At 44.6% G+C, this 16856-nt stretch overlaps 1 protein-coding gene across 1 annotated transcript; it reads left to right on the plus strand.

The window, feature by feature from the left end:
* The first annotated feature begins 720 nt into the window (after window positions 1–720).
* On the plus strand, window positions 721–10320 carry LOC128404454 (arylacetamide deacetylase-like 4). Its single transcript, XM_053370118.1, has 4 exons — window positions 721–1570; window positions 4860–5076; window positions 5860–5923; window positions 8740–10320. Exons 1-4 carry the CDS (start codon window positions 1394–1396, stop codon window positions 9518–9520), a joined length of 1239 nt encoding a protein of 412 aa, XP_053226093.1. The 5' UTR covers window positions 721–1393; the 3' UTR covers window positions 9521–10320.
* Window positions 10321–16856: the final 6536 nt, after the last annotated feature.

Genomic DNA, 16856 nt, shown 5'->3' on the forward strand with positions numbered 1-16856 from the left:
CTCCATAATCCAGCGCATGTTTGCAATTTGGTCTCTGGTTCCTCTGCCTCTTCTAAATCCAGCTTGCACTTCTGGGAGTTCTCGGTCCACATACTGCTTGAGCCTTCCTTGTAGAATTTTAAGCATAACCTTACTAGCGCGTGAAATGAGTGCAATTGTGCGGTAGTTGGAGCATTCTTTGGCACTGCCCTTCTTTGGGATTGGGATGTAGACTGATCTTCTCCAATCCTCTGGCCACTTCTGAGTTTTCCAAACTTGCTGGCGTATTGAGTGTAGCACCTTAACAGCATCATCTTTTAAAATTTTAAATAGTTCAGCTGGAATACCATCACTTCCACTGGCCTTGTTACTTCTTTCTAAGGCTCATTTGACTTCACTCTCCAGGATGTCTGGCTCAAGGTCAGCAACCATACTACCTGGGGTGTACGAGCCATCCATATCTTTCTGGTATAATTCCTCTGTGTATTCTTGCCACCTCAAAAATAAAAGTGCCCATTTCTGAAGCTGGTGGCTTTCAGAAAAGTCAAGAACGTCCTGCTGATTTCTACTTCTGGTGGCTGCTGGGAGGGACCCTCCCTGCCCCTGGCAGAAGAGGGAGATTTCTTTGGAAATGTCTTACAGTGTGAACACCTAATCCTTCCTATTCAATGATGTCCCTCTCCTCATCAAGAAAAAGAGTGAGGAGAGTTACGCAGTCCTCAGCTGTGCCGTGCTTGACCAGCTGTCCACAGAGAAAACTGAAAAGCTGCATGCTGCCTCTTTTTATAAAGAAATGAAATAAATAAATGAAAGTGGAGTTGCATGTGCAGCAATCAAATTTGTGCAAGAGCAGGATTGGCTCCCATTGTGGGCATGGACAGTGCCAACCTCTTTGCTCACCACACTGTCCTGACAGGGGCAGTGATACTGCTGTTGGCAGGATGTTAACGCTGACATTGATGTGCCATCCCTGATAACGTGCGCTCTCTGAATTACGAGGGATTAAAGACTCCAAAGTATTTTGTGTGGGAGGGCAAGCACCACAAAAATGAAGACGTGTTGCAAGAGCAGTCAGTGTCTCTTGTAAGGAAGGATGCTTGTCGTGACCTGCTTGGCCTTCAGAGCCTATGGAAATCACATGCACCTCTTCCCTCTGGAGGAGGGATGGGGAAAATTCACACACCTCCACATACACTCCACCCTGTGTGAAAAACAACCACAGCAACCAGGAATGCAAGAAAGCCTGCAATCTCTGAACAGATTACAAAATTACTTTTTTTTCTTCTCAATTGAAAGCAATGTGGGTTGGCCGAGGATGTTCTCTTGCACATGCTGTAGACTGTTCTTCTATAAAAGCCACTTGGCATCAGTCAAAGGGGAGGTGCCTACCTCTGTGCTTCTGAGCTGAAGGGAAATGGCGTTTGGTGGAACTCTGTGGATGCTGATATTATATATGATCATTTTCATTCACTCCTTGCTGTTTGCACGAGGAGTTTATTATCATTTTACAAGGATCCACATTCCTCCAGGAATCACGCACAGCAGAAAATTATATATTTTTTCTTTTGCATTGGGATATCTCCTTGAACTGGTAAGTTTGTTTTACATATATCACAATCAAGGGGTTGGGGTGATACTCCCCCCCCCATTAAAAAAGACTGCAGTGTTTGGGATTTTTTAGTTTAGAGAAAAGGCAAGCTGCAGGTGACATGATAGCAGTCTATAAAATTTGTGCATGTCATGGAGAAAGTGGATAGAGAAAAATGTTTCTCCCTGTCTCATGACACTAGAACTAAATGTTGGAAGATTCAGGAAAGATATAAGAAATGACTTCTTCACAACGGACATATTCAAACTATGGAAGTCTCTTTCACAGGGGGCAGTGATGGCTGCCCAATTCACAAAGGAGAAGGCTATAGATGGCTGCTAGCCAGCATGGCTATGCTCTGCCTCTACAGCTCAAGGCAGCAAAGCTTCTGTACACCAGTTAGGGGAAGGGGAGAGGGCTCCTGTGCTCAGATCCTGCTGGAAGGTTTCCCACAGGCACTGTGAGAATAATCTGCTGGACTAGATGGGCCATTGGCCGGGACCAACAGGCTCTTTTTACATTCTTATGGGGGGGGGGCGCTTCATGCCAGCCCAAACTCCAAGAGGTGAGTGGTGAATGAAAGGATATACAGTGGTACCTTGCTTTGCATACATATTGGTTTGCATACATTTTGGATTACAAACAAGTCAAACCTGGAAGTGCATGTCCCGGCTTGCAACCTTTTTTTGGATTACAACCCATTTTTTTAGATTATGAAAAAAAAAATTGGGGAGGCCCCTGTGGCGAAAGCGTGCCTTGGGTTACAACCCAAGGGACCGATTCGGATGGTCTGATTCGGATGGACCGATTCGGATGGTCCGCCCCCGCCACTTAATGGATCCAATTGGCTTCCAGAGAGTGGTAGGGGATGTTTTATCCCAAGTTGATGGCCTTTCAGCTGATTCCCCGCTGGAATGCAGAGTTAACCAGGGCAATTGACTGTCTGGCTCCGAAGTGCCCTCTCCGATCGCATGGAGCCCGGACAGCCCTGTGGTTTTCCCCGGAGCTGAGGGTGATGAAACAATCGTTGAGAGGGCTAGAGCGCCGGTGGCGGAAAACTCATTCTGAATCAGACCGGACATGGGCTAGAGCTCAACGTCGAGCCTACCAAGTGGCAATGGCGATGGCGAAGAGGGCCTTCTTCGCCGCCTCCATTGCATCTGCAGAAAACAGCAGCAGGACACTTTTTCAGGTGGTTCGCAATTTATCAGAACCACCTGTACCACCGGGGCCTGGTAGGGACCCCAAGATCTCCTGCAATGCTTTTCCAAAGTTTTTTGCAGTTAAAGTCGCTCAGATTCAGAGGGAGGTAGACTCCACCGTGGGAGCAGGGCCAGGGCGGGAGAGTGCTAGAGTTCTGTCTAGTCCTGTTACATGGGATCAATTCCAATCTGTTACCTCCGAGGATGTGGACAGGCTGCTTGGACAAGTGAAACCGACCACCTGTCTCCTTGATCCTTGCCCATCCTGGCTGATAAAAGCGAGCCGGGAAGGGCTGGGCGATGGGCCCTGCGGGGTAGTGAATGCTTCCCTCTGTGAGGGAGCCTTCCCAGACCCGCTGAAAGAGGCGGTCATTAAACCGCTTCTTAAAAAAACATCTTTAGACCCAGCCAATTTGGCCAATTATCGCCCAGTCTCAAATTTACCATTCTTGGGCAAGGTGATTGAGCGGGTGGTTGCGAAACAACTCCAAGCACGCCTGCAGGATGCAGACCATTTGGATCCCTTCCAATCGGGATTCAGGCCTCACCATGGGACTGAAACTGCCTTGGTCGCGCTGGCTGATGATCTCCGGCAGGTTAGGGACAAAGGTGAGAGCTGTTTCCTAGTTCGGCTGGATCTCTCAGCGGCCTTTGACACCATCGACCATAACATCCTTCTGGACCGTCTAGACGGGCTGGGAGCTGGGGGCACTGTTATACGGTGGTTCTGCTCCTTTCCCCGGGCCGTGTCCAGAAAGTGGTGGTGGGGGATGAGTGTTCAGACCCCTGGCCTCTCACTTGTGGGGTGCCTCAGGGTTCCGTCCTCTCCCCCATGCTTTTTAATATCCATATGAAGCCGCTGGGAGAGATCATCAGGGGGTTTGGGCTGGGTGTTCATCAGTATGCAGATGACACCCAGCTCTACCTCTCCTTTAAATCAGAACCAGTGAAGGCAGTGAAGGTCCTGTGTGAGTGCCTGGAGGCGGTTGGAGGATGGATGGCGGCTAACAGATTGAGGTTGAATCCTGACAAGACAGAAGTGCTGTTTTGGGGGGACAGGGGGCGGGCGCGTGTGGGGGATTCCCTGGTCTTTAATGGGGTAACTGTGCCCCTGAAGGACCAGGTGCGCAGCCTGGGAGTCATTTTGGACTCACAGCTGTCCATGGAGGCACAGGTTAATTCTGTGTCCAGGGCAGCTGTCTACCAGCTCCACCTGGTACGCAGGCTAAGACCCCACCTGCCCACGGACTGTCTTGCCAGAGTGGTACATGCTCTGGTTATCTCCCGCTTGGACTACTGCAACGCGCTCTACGTGGGGCTACCTTTGAAGGTGACCCGGAAACTGCAGTTAATCCAGAATGCGGCAGCTAGACTGGTGACTGGGAGTGGCCGCCGGGACCACATAACACTGGTTCTGAGAGATCTGCATTGGCTCCCAGTACGTTTCCGAGCACAATTCAAAGTGGTGGTGCTGATCTTTAAAGCCCTAAATGGCCTCGGTCCTGTATACCTGAAGGAGCATTTCCACCCCCATCGTTCCGCCCGGACACTGAGATCCAGTGCCGAGGGCCTTCTGGCAGTTCCCTCATTACGAGAAGTAAGGTTACAGGGAACCAGGCAGAGGGCCTTCTCGGTAGTGGCGCCTGCCCTGTGGAACGCCCTCCCAGCAGATGTCAAAGCAATAAACAACTATTTTACTTTTAAAAGACAACTGAAGGCAGCCCTGTTTAGGGAAGTTTTTAATATCTGATGCTGTACTGTTTTTAATATTCAGTTGGTGCTAAACGAAATCTAAAGAGAAAACAAAATATCACCCACACTCAACATCATACACTTCACAGAAAAGGACCGTTTTCCTGCATTATTATTATTATTATTATTATTATTATTATTATTATATTAACCTGGTTTGGTTTACAAACGGATCTCCAGAATGGATTATGGTTGTAAAGCAAGGTACCACTGTACAATGTAGTTGCCCCACATATGAGAGGTTCATTCCACAGGCAGTGCATATATGCAAAATATGATTTTTATATGCAAAGCTATCAGAGGCTGATCATAAATGCTGAATGTTTTGGTTTAAACAGGGAGTGTTTCTGGAAAAAATGGGCATTTGCCATAGATATGTCATCTGCAGGGCTGTGTACGATGCCATACCTACAAAGAAGGACTTAAACTTGATCAGAAAGGACCTGGTTTTTGATGGGGTGCCAGTGAGGGTGTACTGGCCCAAGACACCAGCTGCTGGGAACAGGAGAGGAATCATCTATTTTCATGGAGGCACTGGAATCCTTGGAAGCATTCGTAAGTTCTTTGAAAGAGTCTCAAAATGGTTCACTGTATTGTTTGAGGAGAATTTGGGCTGGCACATTAGTATAAAAGTCCTGAAATGTTTGCTATGGAGGGCTTTGGGTGGTTTGTACTGCCCCTGTAGGCAGTTTAAGTTTAATGCAAGATGGGACCATGAGGCACGAAAACGGGGCTGAGGCCCCCTGTTCCAAAGGCGTCCAGTTCTGTAGTAATTCTGTGAATGGCCCTGAGACCTCCGGGTATAGGGTGGTAGATAAATTCAATAAATAAGTAGAAATGTATAAATTAAAATTAAAATTCCTAGTGTCACAGTCAATGAAAAATCCTAAAAATGTCAAAGAAGGTGTTTCTGCTTCATGTACCAAGGGACTTTTATGAAAGGGCTTTAAGAGGTGATCAGAAATAACCGGAAAGAAGCCAAGAAATGTGGGTGGAAGTTTGGTTTTGTTTTTTACCCACTGTCACTGCTTGATCTCTGCTACAGATCAGGAGAGGGTAAAACCACAGAATGCCCCATTTACAAAGAGTTCAATGCAACTGAGTTTTTCCCAGAGGAACTTCATTAAAAGTTGTTGTTTTCTACAATCAAGTGGCATACAGTATGCAATTTATGACATAAAAATAAATAAATAAGGTCACCTAAATCAGCTATATCTCTTGATTTCAACAGATTTACTTTTAGGAAGACTAAGCCTGGTGTCAACTCACAATGATTTCAGTGTGAATGAGCAGGGCAAATTGTAATGGAGGGCTTGTGGGGCTTGTGTTTTCTTCCAGGAGCCTGTGAAAACGTCTGCTGTTCCATTGTCCACGAAAGTGATTCAGTGGTTGTGAATGTCGGGTAAGTGGTTTCACTCTCTTGGTATCCGAAACAATGCGTAATGCCTTTCCAACCTTTCCTGAGTCCAGAGGAATGATGATGATGATCATAATTCTTTTTATGATGCCCATCTGACTGGGTTGCCATGCACACAATGGAAAAAATAGTAAAAACACAATACATCAAACCCTAAAAACTTCCCTGGACAGGGCTGCCTTCAGATGTCTTTTAAAAATCACATAGATGTTTAACTCCTTGAAATCTGCTGGGGGGGGGGCATTCCACAGAGCGGGTGCAACTACCAAAAAGGCCCTCTGCCTGGTTCCCTGTTACCTCACCTTTCACAATGAGGGAACCACAAGAAGACCCTCAGAGCTGGGTTGGACGATGGGGATGGAAATGCTCCTTCAGGTATACAGGGTCATAGCTGTTTAGGGCTTTAAAGGTTAGCACCAACAATTTGAATTGTGCTCGGAAACCTACTGATATCTGTGGTAAGAATTCACTTCAACACCACCTTGTTCGTTACCCAGGTGAAAAACCACCTTTTAAATCACATAAAACTATTTTCAGGTCCAGCATCTTGGTTAGGCACCTGGTGTTTTTATTTATCTATTGCAATAGGACAGAGCTCAATTCAATGTGCCCATTAAGAAGGTCTGTCCGAGGCACATCAGCTCGAAAGCTTATATCAGTGGTCGGCAACGTGCAGCCCATGGGCCAGATGCGGCCCACGAAGACTGTTTTACAGGCCCATGAGCCACCCCGGAACCGGGCCGCCCGCTGGTCAAGTCCCCCGCTAAACCGACGCAGCGCAGTGCGGGGACTCATGAGCGGTGCTGGAAATGGCTTTTGCGCATGCCCAGACGCTGAAAGCCGCTTTTGTGCAGGCACAATTTTCAGCATCTGGGCATGCGCAGACGCGATTTCTGGCACTGTGGACGTGCGCAAACGTGATTTCCAGTGTCGCGCTGTGCCGGTCTGTCCCACGGACGATCTCCGTGGGAGTAGTTCAGCCCACGGCCGGTAAGCGTTGCCGACCCCTGGTTTATATAGTAACACAGCACACAAAGAGTCATAAAACTTCCCCTTAACATGTGTCAAGAAAGGTCACAGTCTTCCTGCTATCAATCTCTCCCCCCCCCCCCCACTAGTACCTTGTGCCCTCCATCTTTCCCAACATCAGGGTCTTTTCCAGGGAGTCTTCTCTTCTCATGAGGTGGCCAAAGTATTGGAGCCTCAGCTTCACGATCTGTCCTTCCAGTGAGCACTCAGTTCTGATTTCCTTAAGAATGGATAGGTTTGATCTATCACCATAATTCAAAAGCATCAATTCTTCAGCGATCAGCCTTCTTTATGGTTCATCTTTCACTTCCATACATCACTACTGGGAAAACCATAGCTTTTACTATATGGACCTTTGTTGGCAAGGTGATGTCTCTACTTTTTAAGATGCTGTCTAGGTTTTTCATTGCTTTTCTCCCAAGAAGCAGGCGTCTCTTAATTTCGTGGCTGCTGTCGCCATCTGCAGTGATCATGGAGCCCAAGAAAGTAAAATCTCTCACTGCCTCAATTTCTTCCCCTTCTATTTGCCAGGAGGTGATGGGACCAGTGGCCATGATCTTCGTTTTTTTGATGTTGAGCTTCAGACCATATTTTGCCCTCTCCTCTTTCACCCTCAATAAAAGGTTCTTTAATTCCTCCTCACTTTCTGCCATCAAGGTTGTGTCATCTGCATATCTGAGGTTGTTGATATTTCTTCCGGCAATCTTAATTCTGGCTAGGGATTCATCCATACCTTACAGGCCTTCAAAGTAGGCCCCCTCTGATACAATGCACCATTGACAACAGCTTCCCTCGTCACAGCAGCTTGGACGTGTGAAATGTTGGAAAATCTGTGCCCTTTCAGAGCAGATTTAAGTTTTGGAAAAAGAAAAAAATCAACTGGGGCTAGATCGGGAGAATATGGAGGGTGGGACAACCCAGTAATGATTTCATGCGGAATACGCAATTCTTCCGCCATCATTCGGATGGACAAATGCCGACCCCGCATCAGTAATTCACAAACTCTGTTGACATTTGCCGCCATTCTGCTCATCGATGGTCTTCCAGACCGAGGGTCATCTTCAGTGGTTTGCCGCCCTTCACGGAAACGCTTAAACCACACATACAGTGTCTTTTGAGTTACAGCTTCATCTCCGTAGACAATTATGAGTATTTCATGGGTTTCCAATGCCAATTGTATGCTTGAATATTTCTCACTGTCCCATTTTTGTGACCATTCACCAAACTTTCCAGCCACACCTTGTATATACAACTTGGATCTCTAATTTTTATATCAGATCCAATATATTTATTTTAAGACTGGTGTCATAAAGCAGGACCTGAGCAGGAGAGCTTTCTCCCCAGCTGCAATTTCCAGCAGCTGGTATTCAGAAGCATTACTGCCTCTGATAGTGGTGGCAGCACACCATCCTTGTGACTAGTACCCATTGGTATGAGTGATTGCTAGGAGTCTTGCTAACTTGATCAGGAGAGCTGCAGTGGAGCCTGCTAATGGACAAGGGAAAGCAAAAAGGAAGCCGCTGGAGGGTGGAGAAAGGTGTGTTGCAATGAAACAGCCTATTTGTCCAAAGGGAAGATTTGCATTTGCTTTCCATTTTTGTCTCAGGTCCCACCCACAGCGGCCATGTGGCCTCCACAAGGTTGCACAGAAACGAATGTGGCCCTAGGGGTGAAAAAGATTCCCAGCACTTGCAATACGTAATGCAGGAAAACGGTCCTTTTCTGTGAAGTGTATGATGTTGAGTGTGGGTGATATCTTGTTTTCTCTTTAGATTTCGTTTAGCACCTGAGCATCCCTATCCAGTCCCTGTGCTGGACTGCTTAACTGCTACAATACACTTTCTGAAGAATGCAAAGGAATACGGAGTGGACCCCAACTACATTGCCATTGCTGGGGAGAGTAGCGGAGGCACATTTGCTGCAGCTATTTGTCAAGAACTGGTGACCAGAGAGGACCTCCCAAGAGTGCGAGCTCAGGTCCTCATCAACCCATTCCTACAACCAGGGGACTTTGATTTGCCATCCTATCAGCAAAACCAATCAGTTCCTCCCTTGTTCAGGAAACGAGTTATCAAATTTGGTTTAAGATATCTCACTGGGAAGGACATGAACGTGGACCCATTTATAAAAGGTGCCCATGTCCCTCCTGATTTGAGAGAGAAATACAAAAAATGGATAAGTGCTGATAACATTCCAGAAGAATTTAAAGCTAGGGGCTATGTTCCTGTAGAACCTGCTCCATTTTCAAAAGAACTTTATGAACAAGTTAAAAGAGGTACTGAGGCAATGTTTGCCCCCCTTGTAGCGGAGGATGACATAATCCGCCAGCTCCCAGAGACTTTCCTTCTAACTTGCGAGTATGATGTTCTCCGGGATGATGGGCTGTTGTACAAGAAGCGGTTATTGGACAACGGTGTGCCAGTGACACATCATCATCTTACAGATGCATGCCATTCAACAATTTGCTATTTGGGTTGGGGGCCACTTGAATTTCCCAGCTCAAAGAAATGCTTGCAGCATGTGGTACAGTTCTTGAAAGGTTTATATAGATGAATGACCTTCTTTGTCTTCCAATGGCAGCCTTCCCTTTCTGTGGGGGGACAATCCCCCTTTCCTAGTGTCCCAATCCTAAAGTAAGAAGAAAAGGTCAGATCCAAAATTCTATCCAGTCAGATTTATTAAAATCACCATGACATCTGTAAGTACCTAAGCAAAGCCCTGCTGGATTGGCCCACTTCATCCAGCATCCTGTTCTCACAGTGACCAAAAAGAGGCCTCTTGAGATGCCTGCAAGCAGTACCTGGGTGCAAGAAAAGTATTCCTACTTGTGATTCCTAGCAAGCAGCATGCAGTGGCTTACAGCCTACAATTGTGCAAACGTACCTATAGCCTCCTCCATGAATTGGCCTGATCCTCTTTTAAAGCCATCCAACTGGGTCACCAAGTTAGCTCATTCCATTGACTAACTGTTGCTTCAAAATATTTGAAAGATTTAGCAGTAACAGAGGAGCTCCTCTGCAATAAACTAGACCGATCTAAGCCCTTGTGAATGATATGAACTCATTTAATTACACCAACATTAGACAGGATTATAGTGAAACTGAAGGGTGGGAATATATTTACCCTTCAAAATTAGGGCCATGATACCTGAAGTATCTTTCTATATGTACCTCTTCCGACCAGATGTGTACACCTGAAAGCAGACTGGGATCTACAAAGAGGGTGAGGGACTGATGAGATATGGTTCTGCTGCACAGCCCCAAGCTATGTCCCCACAGCTATTGTCAGCACTAACCAAAGTTTCCAGAACATTTTGAAGGTCACCTTCATGTGGAACCCATTGCAGTAATCCAAATGGGAGGTCACTAGTGCTGATCCTGACAGGAAGATAATGCCACAGGCCAGCATGGGGAGATGATGGGGGTAAGGAGGAATAGGACGCACACTTCCGGTCCACTGCAAAGGGAAATGGTGGCGAGCTCTGTGTTGTCCTATTAAGGAAGAACACGGTCCAGGCTGCCAGGGCTTTGAGGGTGAGCACCAGGGCTAGGCGCCCCCTGAAAAATCCCCACGGAAGTGTGGGGACTTCAGGGGTCCAGCGGAGCATTGGTAACTCGTCGTAATCCGACCCCCCGGCTGCTGGCGCTGCGTCAGGGAAGAAAGAGGCTTGAGTTCACTCCTGCAGCCAAAGCCACACACCGCCACCGTAAGCAGTGGATTTTCCAATTAAGAGGTACCGTATTTTTCGCTCTATAAGATGCACCAGACCACAAGACGCACCTAGTTTTTGGAGGAGGAAAACAAGAAAAAAAATATTCTGAATCTCAGAAGCCAGAACAGCAAGAGGGATCGCTGTGCAGTGAAAGCAGCAATCCCTCTTGCTTTTCTGGCTTCTGGGATAGCTGCACAGCCTGCATTCGCTCCATAAGATGCACACACATTTCCCCTTACTTTTTAGGAGGGAAAAAGTGAGTCTTATAGAACAAAAAATACGGTACAAACCAAATAAAGCTTTTAGAGAAGAAATTAGGTTTAAATTGACTGATTTGGTAAAAAGGAAGTCAAAAAGGAAGTCAGCTTCCGATTTCTGCAGGCAAGCTCTGCAAGGTGACTTTTTGTGAATGGGAGCAGAGTAATGGCAGCTAATGGAGACTTTGTAGTATTCTGACTTTTGAGGGACTCTCTTTCTATTAGACACATATTAGTTCCAGTTGTGTCAAGTTGTCCTTTGGATACTCGTGGGATACAATTTGACAGCTGGACAGAGTTTGACAGATTGATACTTTGGCAGAGTAGAAAGCAAAAAGACTTGTATAAAAGAGTTGTGGAAATACAAGCTTTAATTTTAAGCCCTGGAACTTGGTGGTACAAAACCGAGGCTAAGCAGCAGAACTCTATTATATTGGGGAAGAAATTCCCCAAGAAGGAAAGAGAACCTGGAATAGCTGGAGTTATATTCAGTACCTACTGTAGACCAGGGGAATTTATGCAATACTACCTGCCAACAATTTTGGATATTCTTGGACACATATCTCTCAAACCTTAAAATTGGAAGACTTGGATTACAATATATTGGAGAACAATACATTTGGATTTATATTTTGGATTACAATTATAAATTTGGATAACCTCTTATTTGCCGCCACCTCTTTGAAAAGGAAAAGAACTACTGAAGAGAAGTACACAACTCTATATTAATAGTTTCTGTTGGTTTTTGTTTAATTCTAGGCTTTGATCTGGGTAAGAAATGTCCTATTTGATATAGGGTATGTAATTTTGAACATAGAAAGATTTGGCTGGGGTGCAAGGGGTCTGAGAGCAACAACAGTCATTTTCTGTTTTTTATGGGTTTATTGGACTTTTTAAAAAATTTCTTTTTATTAATTTTCATTAACCAAACAAAAACAAACAAAAACAAAAAACAGAACAAAAAAAACACAGACAAACAAAAACAACACTAAATACTAACATAATGATAATTGACTTCCCTCCATCCTGATTTTGGACTATATAACATAATAATTCCTTTCTGCAGTTTTCATTTTACAACATCTACACATCGCAAGAATTATGTTAAGCCTACTGTGGTTTTTAGGTCTATTGAATCTGCTTCAATGTATGTTATAGAATTTGGTTCTATAGACTTTCAGGCCGAGATTAGGCGAGAGAGGAGCTCGTCTCCCAGGCGCGATAGGCGAGCCGGGTCCCCAGCAGCTATCAGCGCGGCAGATCAGAGATAAGAGGCGCAGCCGGAGCAGCGGCGACGCAGCAGAGCCGCGCTTCAAAGGAATGGGCTGCTGAGCAAGAACCCCTTTTGCATTTTTTATTATTTTTTAGGGGGTGGGGTGGGGAGATACTGGGATTAGACTCTCCTGCTTAGCTTTGGCTTTGTGCCACTAAGTTCCAGGGTTTAAAATTGGGGCTTGTATTTCCACAACACTTTTATCCAAGTCTTTTTACTTTCTACTTACTTTTTACTTACTTTTTTGCCAAAGTATCAGCTTGTCAAATTCGGTACAAATCCGCGCAGAAATGTCAGCCAGGGGGGCGGCTCAGGAGGGCAAGTTCACATGCTCCGCTAGACCGCTAGGATCCCCACTCCTCTGTGGGGAGTTTTTTTTTGGGGGGGCGCCTAGCTGTGCCAAGCTTGACCAGCTGTCGACAGAGAAAACTGAAAACCTGGATGCTGCCTCTTTTTATAAATAAATGAAATAAATAAATGAATGAAAAGTGGAGTTGCTAGGGGCCTATCCAGTCCCTGTGCTGGACTGTTTAACTGCTGCAATACACTTTCTGAAGAATGCAAAGGAATACGGAGGGGGGCCCAACTGCATTGCCATTGTTGGGGACAGTAGTGGAGGCACATTTGCAACAGCTATTTGTCAAGAACTGGTGACCAGAGAGGACCTCCCAAGACTGCGAGCTCAGGTCCTGATCTACCCATTCCTACAAGCAGTGGACTTTGATTTGCCATCCAATCAGCAAAACCAATCAGTTCCTCTCTTGTTCAGGAAACGAGTTGTTAAATTTGGTTTGACACATATCACTGGGAAGGAGATAAATGTGGACGGAGTGAGAAAAGGCGCTCATCTCCCTCCTAATTTGCGGGAGAAATACCAAAAATGGATCAGTGCTGATAACATTCCAGAAGAATTTAAGGCTAGGGGCTATGTCCTTAAAGCTCCTGCCCCATTTTCAGAAGAACTTTATGAACAACATAAAAGAGGTCTTGAGGCAATGTTTTCACTCTTTGTTTACTGGTGTAAACAAAGTCTCACCTGGACTTCCCAACCTATCTTTCCTTGACATCCTAACCCAGTCACTTTAGTTTGCTGCAACTCCTAAAGCTTTCCAATCCTTCCCTCCTCTCTCTTTCACTCTTTGTTTACTGGTGTTTACTCTTTTCATGTGTTTACTGGTGTTCATGTTTATCTCTACTTGTAAATTTATATTTATACTGCTTCTATTTAAATACTCTTGTAGTTCCCACTCGCTTAATACTGTTTATCTCTTTGTATTTCTTATTTTGGCTGTCATCATGACTAATTTTGGCTGTTATCATGACTTTGTATTTCTTATTTTGGCTGTCATCATGAGTAATTTTACATGTTCTATTAGTTAAGCAACCACTGGTCTTTGGTTGGGATTTTCCTCTCCTTCCATATTTTAGCGGATAGTACCCTTGCTCCTGCTGTTGCATAAAGGAAGAAGTTTTTTAACTTTATCTGGAATCTCCTGTCCTATTATAGCTAACAGGAATGCTTCTGGCTTCTTGGGGAAGGAACATTTAAGCATATTCTTCAGTTTTTCATAAATCATTCCCCAGTATTATTATTTTTGCAAGTTCGCATTACCACCACATGCGGATTAACGAGCCCTCCTTGTCTAAACATTTCCAACATAAATTGGATCCTCTTTTCTACATTTTAACCAGTTTGCTAGGTGTTAAATGCCATCTGAAGAACAATTTTTTGTTGTTTTTTCTAATTGCATAACAAGATGAGAATTTTATCATGTTATTCCACAATTTTTCCCATGCTGATAATTCTATACTGTATCCAAAATAAGACACCCAATGAATCATTGCCTTCTTCACCAACTAGTCTTTGGTCTCCCATTCCAAGAAGATCCCAAATTCTGATTCTTCTCCTGAAAATCATTTCTCTTCGTCTTTCCTGAATAGCTCATTTATTCAAAAGTACTGAAACCAATCTGTCACAAATTCTTTAGTTTCTTCTCCCTTTTTCAGTCTTATCAAATCACCTTGGAATTCCAGAAGAGGCATTTGCATGGGGTTAAGGCAGAGTGAGGGGCCCCCAGACTATCCCTGTGCCTTTAACCTCTCAGCTGACTTCTCCATCTCTTCCTGGATTAGTCTGTTTCATCTGAGGTTACAGCCTGTTTTCCTTTTCCTCCTCCTATTTCTCTCTTGGAGCCTAAGATGAGGGAGCACCTTCAAACTATCCCGAGACAACAAAAGAACCGACAGGGCTGCCTTTTTCTTCTCAAGTCTAGTTTGTAAGACTAGAACTTGATACCTTTTCCTTCCAAGTATTTCCTACAATAACCAGCTTTACTGTTTTCTTACGTACAAGCATCTGTCGGTGTGTGATTGCGGCAGGTAAAGTCTGCTCTCTAAAGTCTATTCACAAGATCGATGCTGTTTACTGACCCAAGAGCTTCAGAAGGTAAAGGGGGTCATTAAAAGCAAGCCCCATTTCAACAAATTATTGGCCCATTTATCCCAATAGTGTGGGAGAAAGGAGATCTACCTTGTAGCTAACTAGAGTGAATGATTTCAGCATGAAAGTAAATATTTTTTCATTCCCTTCTGCATAGAAACATCTACTCTGAGGAAAATAATCTAAAGCTAGAGAAAGGAGCCTCTGAGCTTAGTGCAAAGGACTGTGTGGAGCAGCGGTAGGCAACCTAAGGCCCGGGGGCCGGATGCGGCCCAATCGCCTTGTCAGTCTGGCCCGCAGATGGTCCAGGAATCAGTGTGTTTTTACATGAGTAGAATGTGTCTATTTATTTAAAATGCATCTCTGGGTTATTTGTGGGACATAGGAATTACTTCATTTCCCCCCCCCCCCAAAAAAAATAGTCCGGCCCACCACATGGTCTGAGGGACAGTGGACTGGCCCACGGCTTAAAAAGGTTGCTGACCCCTGGTGTGGAGTGTCCTGTGAGAGTATTAAGGCAGGAGTTAGTTGGAGGGCTGAGTTTGAGCCAGGAGAAGTAGAAGCTGTGAGGTAACAGTCTACTGAAGTCTCATTCCAGTCAGGAGGGGAGAGATCTTCTAGAAAGAGAAGACTCCCAAACCATTTAAGAGGGGTGTTCTTTTCTTCTTCTTCTTTTTTTTTAAAGATATTTATTAAGATTTTCCCATAATACAATAAAAAATCAAAAAAGAGAAAAAACAAAAAAGTTTAAAAACACATAAAGTTCACAATCCTTATTTTCTATACCATATTTCTCTGACTTCCCCACACCTCTCCCTCTTGTATTCCAGTTCAGATTGTTGGTTCAACAAGTTCTTATCCCTATTTTTAAACCTTTTTATATTTAGATCTTTCAAAAAAGCCAATTTTGCCTTATAGACTTCATATTTCTACATCATTGCTTATTCTTTAAACCTTTTTCTAAAGTCGACCTAAATTCCCTTCCATGATTTCCCCAATTTTCATACAAATATCCAAACAAAATAAAAACAGAACAGGTTAAATTATACACCCTTTGGATTCCCAGACTCCACCCCCCCTTTCCCGGTTTCAATCCCCAAAAAACGTCCATCAGTCCATCTACTATCAGCCTGGAGATCTCACGTCCGAGGCTCTTAATTCTCTCTCAATTCCTCTCTGCCGGTTTTTTTGGTAGTCCTTAGTATTAAACACCAAATCTCGGAGAAGCTTTAGCCCAATAAGGTCCATGTTTCTTCCAGCCAGACCTCCATTTTTAAAAGTGGAGCCTAAATCTTGTTTCTTAATCCTTTCAAGTCCAAATGTCCCCAAAGCTCCACCTTCCGCCTTAATCAAATTTGTAATCCTTAGGTCTTCAGATCTCCAGATAAGGAGATCCCTCCATCTTTCAGTTTCCAGTTCAAACCAGATTTTCATCATCAAGTTCTTATTCTCCTTTGTAGCCTCATGTCAGGCCTCTGGCCTTCCTTTATCTTTGACAACATTGCAGCTCCTCCTTCCTTTTCCTCAGGAACAACATATACCTCTTTCCCCTCACTCTCAAATCTCTCAAGTTTCCCTTCTTGACCAGCTGCATAGGCTTCCTGAGTCAAATCCTTATCAAATTCAATGAATTTGTTTACTGTTGAGTCCAGAGTTGCAACATTTGTAGCCAAAACATCGACTTGGCCTTGTAGCTTTCCCAAGAGAACAAAAACTCTGTCCAACTTAGCTTGAATTTCCCTTCCTTCAGCCATTCTTGTAATGTCCCAAAACCCCCTCTAGAGGGATTTTGGTTACTTAGTGTTCCTTCCAGTTCAAATCCAAAAATCAAATTAGTTTGTATCAGTTCTTCCTTATTTTCGACAAAGTATAATCAAATTGTCACAGATATAGCCAGCAGAAACAGTAGAAACAAAGTTCCCTTTTTCCGTCTTGACAGCTAGTTTGACAGCTGTCAAATTCTTCAATACCTTTCCAACCTTTCTCTCTCGCGGATCACTCCCGGGTCTGAGCGGGGGTGGTACCTCAGCTCCCAAAATTAGCTCTTATCCTCCAGTACAATTACTTGTAGTGCCAAATCGTGAAGTTAGTGTCTTTTACCCAATAAAGAGAAAGGATTCTCACGACCTTAGTTAGCAGGTGCTTGTTTTAAGTTGTTTACAGGACGGGGAGGCGGACTTCCTGTTTACGCCTTCCCCGATCGTGCC

Source organism: Podarcis raffonei, chromosome 16, assembly GCF_027172205.1.
Source record: "Podarcis raffonei isolate rPodRaf1 chromosome 16, rPodRaf1.pri, whole genome shotgun sequence".
Lineage (NCBI taxonomy): Eukaryota > Metazoa > Chordata > Lepidosauria > Squamata > Lacertidae > Podarcis > Podarcis raffonei.